A 2,239-nucleotide genomic window follows, 5' to 3' on the forward strand; every position below is an offset into this window, starting at 1 on the left:
AGCAGATTTGGCACCATGCAAACTTTTTGTTTGGCCAAGTATATACTTTTGTAACCTAGTATCTGCTATGGTCTGTTGAAATGCTCAAGTAAATATGTGTACATATAGATCTATGCAGATCAATGGAGGTCACTAAACCCCAGATACAACAAGCAGTGCAGATTTGAGCAGATCTATGCATACTTACCTTTTTTCTATGCTTTGTGTACTCTTTGCCCCTTTTTCTACTGCATAGATCTCTTTCTGGAGATCGGTTCCATCAGATTTGAGCAATTTTGCTTTTCTGCCGGGGGTCTTCTCAGGAGGTGACGCCTGGACGGAGTGGTGGATTCTCTAGGTATTTTTAGTCGTGGAGGAAACAGGAGCCGCAAGGAATCGCTGCTTTTTTTTTTGTTGGGCTGTGTGGAGGCCCAGGGTAGTTTTCCCGCCAAAATCAAGGGTGGGGTGGTCTCGACCAGATTAGGAATATATTTTTGGAAGCTAATTTTACGGCGGCTGTAAGATAGCCGCGTCCAAAAAAAATGGACCTGTTAGTAAGTCATCCGACATGACTGTATGCTGCAGGCCTAGGCGGGAACAAAAAAAAAAATACGTGCTAGCTAGACTCGGATGGGTGAAAAGCGGTGATTGACACATAACTAGGTATCAATCGACTTACGAGGAGCAAAGAAAAAACAAAACAATAAATTGTATCGACTGTTTGATTCGCAGCGAGATGTATGCATTTTTTTTCTATTGAGAGGAACACAGCATGTAGTATGCATTAATTACAACCGTACGTCGAAGCTCGACCATGCGTGGTGACAGTTCCTCGCCGGAAACAAGCTAGTAGCTAGTCGATCTCCTGTTCTACCTATCTAGCTAGTAGAACAGGAAGCCATCCCACTCAACGAAATCCTGTTGTGCTCCGAGCTCCATGTCGCTGATGTGTGACAAGCCACATGATTCATCAAGAGTAACCCCCATCGGCGGGAAGAACTCGGCCATCATCGGCTGATACGGGTTCTCAAGCTCTGCCATACCGGCGGTCTCCTGTTGATCCATCGGCGCCATGGACTCCTGTGGCTCCGCCATGCCGTTGGTTTCCTGGACCATCGGCAGGGGCGCTATGAACTCCTGTCGATCCATCGACGCCATGAACTCCCGTAGCTCTTCCATGCCGGCGGTTTCCTGGACCATCGGCAGGGGCGTCGCCATGATGTGCTCGGGCACTGCTTGTTGCTCTGATGTTGGTGCCGCCGCCTGGGCGAACTCCTCGGAGAAGTAGTTTACATCGACCGACGATGGGAAAGAGTTTTGCTGCAAGTCGTCGTTGAAAAGTTCCCTACTTATCCACTCCAGAGAAATTTGATTGGATTCTTGGTGTTCTTCGGAAGAGCGTCCGACTCCGGAGTAGTCTTGATCGACCGTCGTCGTCGTCGATCCAGAACCCAAACTCGCAGAACCACCGGTGCCGGGGGTGGCGACGCGCGCCCGCTTAGACGCGGGTTCCTCAGTCTGGTCGTCGACGACATCGCCGCCGCCCGGCAGGCGCTTGCGGTTCTTGCCGTGTCCAGTGAAGGCCACGTGGCAGATCTTGAGGGATGGGCACGACGGGTCGGTGAGGGCGTACTCGTGCATCACCCACCCCACGCTGCCGCCGCTCTCCCCACGGCCCATGTGCAGGTTGAGGTTGTGCCGGCTCCAGTGCACCTTCTCGCCGGCGTCGTCGACGCGTGAGCCGCCGTGGGCGAGGCGCTTCTGGGACTTCCACGTCCCGCCGCCGCAGCCGCGCTCCTGGCGGGCGCCGCGCTTTTCCTGGCCGTCGCCGTCCCCGCTGCTGCGCACCAAGAAGTAGGCCTCGTCGTCGGCGCCGCGGCCGTGGCGGTCGAGCAGCTCCCATGGCAGCGTGCTGCCCGCCGCGTTGTCGTCGACGACGACCACGCCAGCAGGAAACGAGGCCGGCTCGCCGCGGGCGTGCGGGAGGAGGTAGAACTCGACGAGCTCGTCGTCGTCGGGACGGAAGTGGACGCCGGGCGGGAGCCCTAGCATCCCCGCCACCGACGACTTGGTGCAGTACGTACTTTCTGTTTCTTGTTCGTGGAGCCAACAATGCAAAGATCGGAGGGGCAGAGGAATCAGGGAGACTGGATTGCTGGTTTGCACGGACGGTACGAAGGGAAGAAGAAGGGTTCGATCGTGTGCGTTTTATTTCTAGTGCCGACCATGCGCGTGTCTGACGATTTTATTCGCTCGGAGT

At 55.0% G+C, this 2,239-nt stretch overlaps 1 protein-coding gene across 1 annotated transcript; it reads right to left on the reverse strand.

The window, feature by feature from the left end:
* Positions 1–861: 861 nt before the first annotated feature.
* LOC120684885 (NAC domain-containing protein 96-like) lies at positions 862–2,031 on the reverse strand. The gene has a single exon (XM_039966751.1). The coding sequence runs from the start codon at positions 2,029–2,031 to the stop codon at positions 862–864; it is 1,170 nt and encodes a 389-aa protein (XP_039822685.1).
* Positions 2,032–2,239: the final 208 nt, after the last annotated feature.

This window comes from Panicum virgatum, chromosome 8N (genome assembly GCF_016808335.1).
Source record: "Panicum virgatum strain AP13 chromosome 8N, P.virgatum_v5, whole genome shotgun sequence".
Classification (NCBI taxonomy): Eukaryota; Viridiplantae; Streptophyta; class Magnoliopsida; order Poales; family Poaceae; genus Panicum; species Panicum virgatum.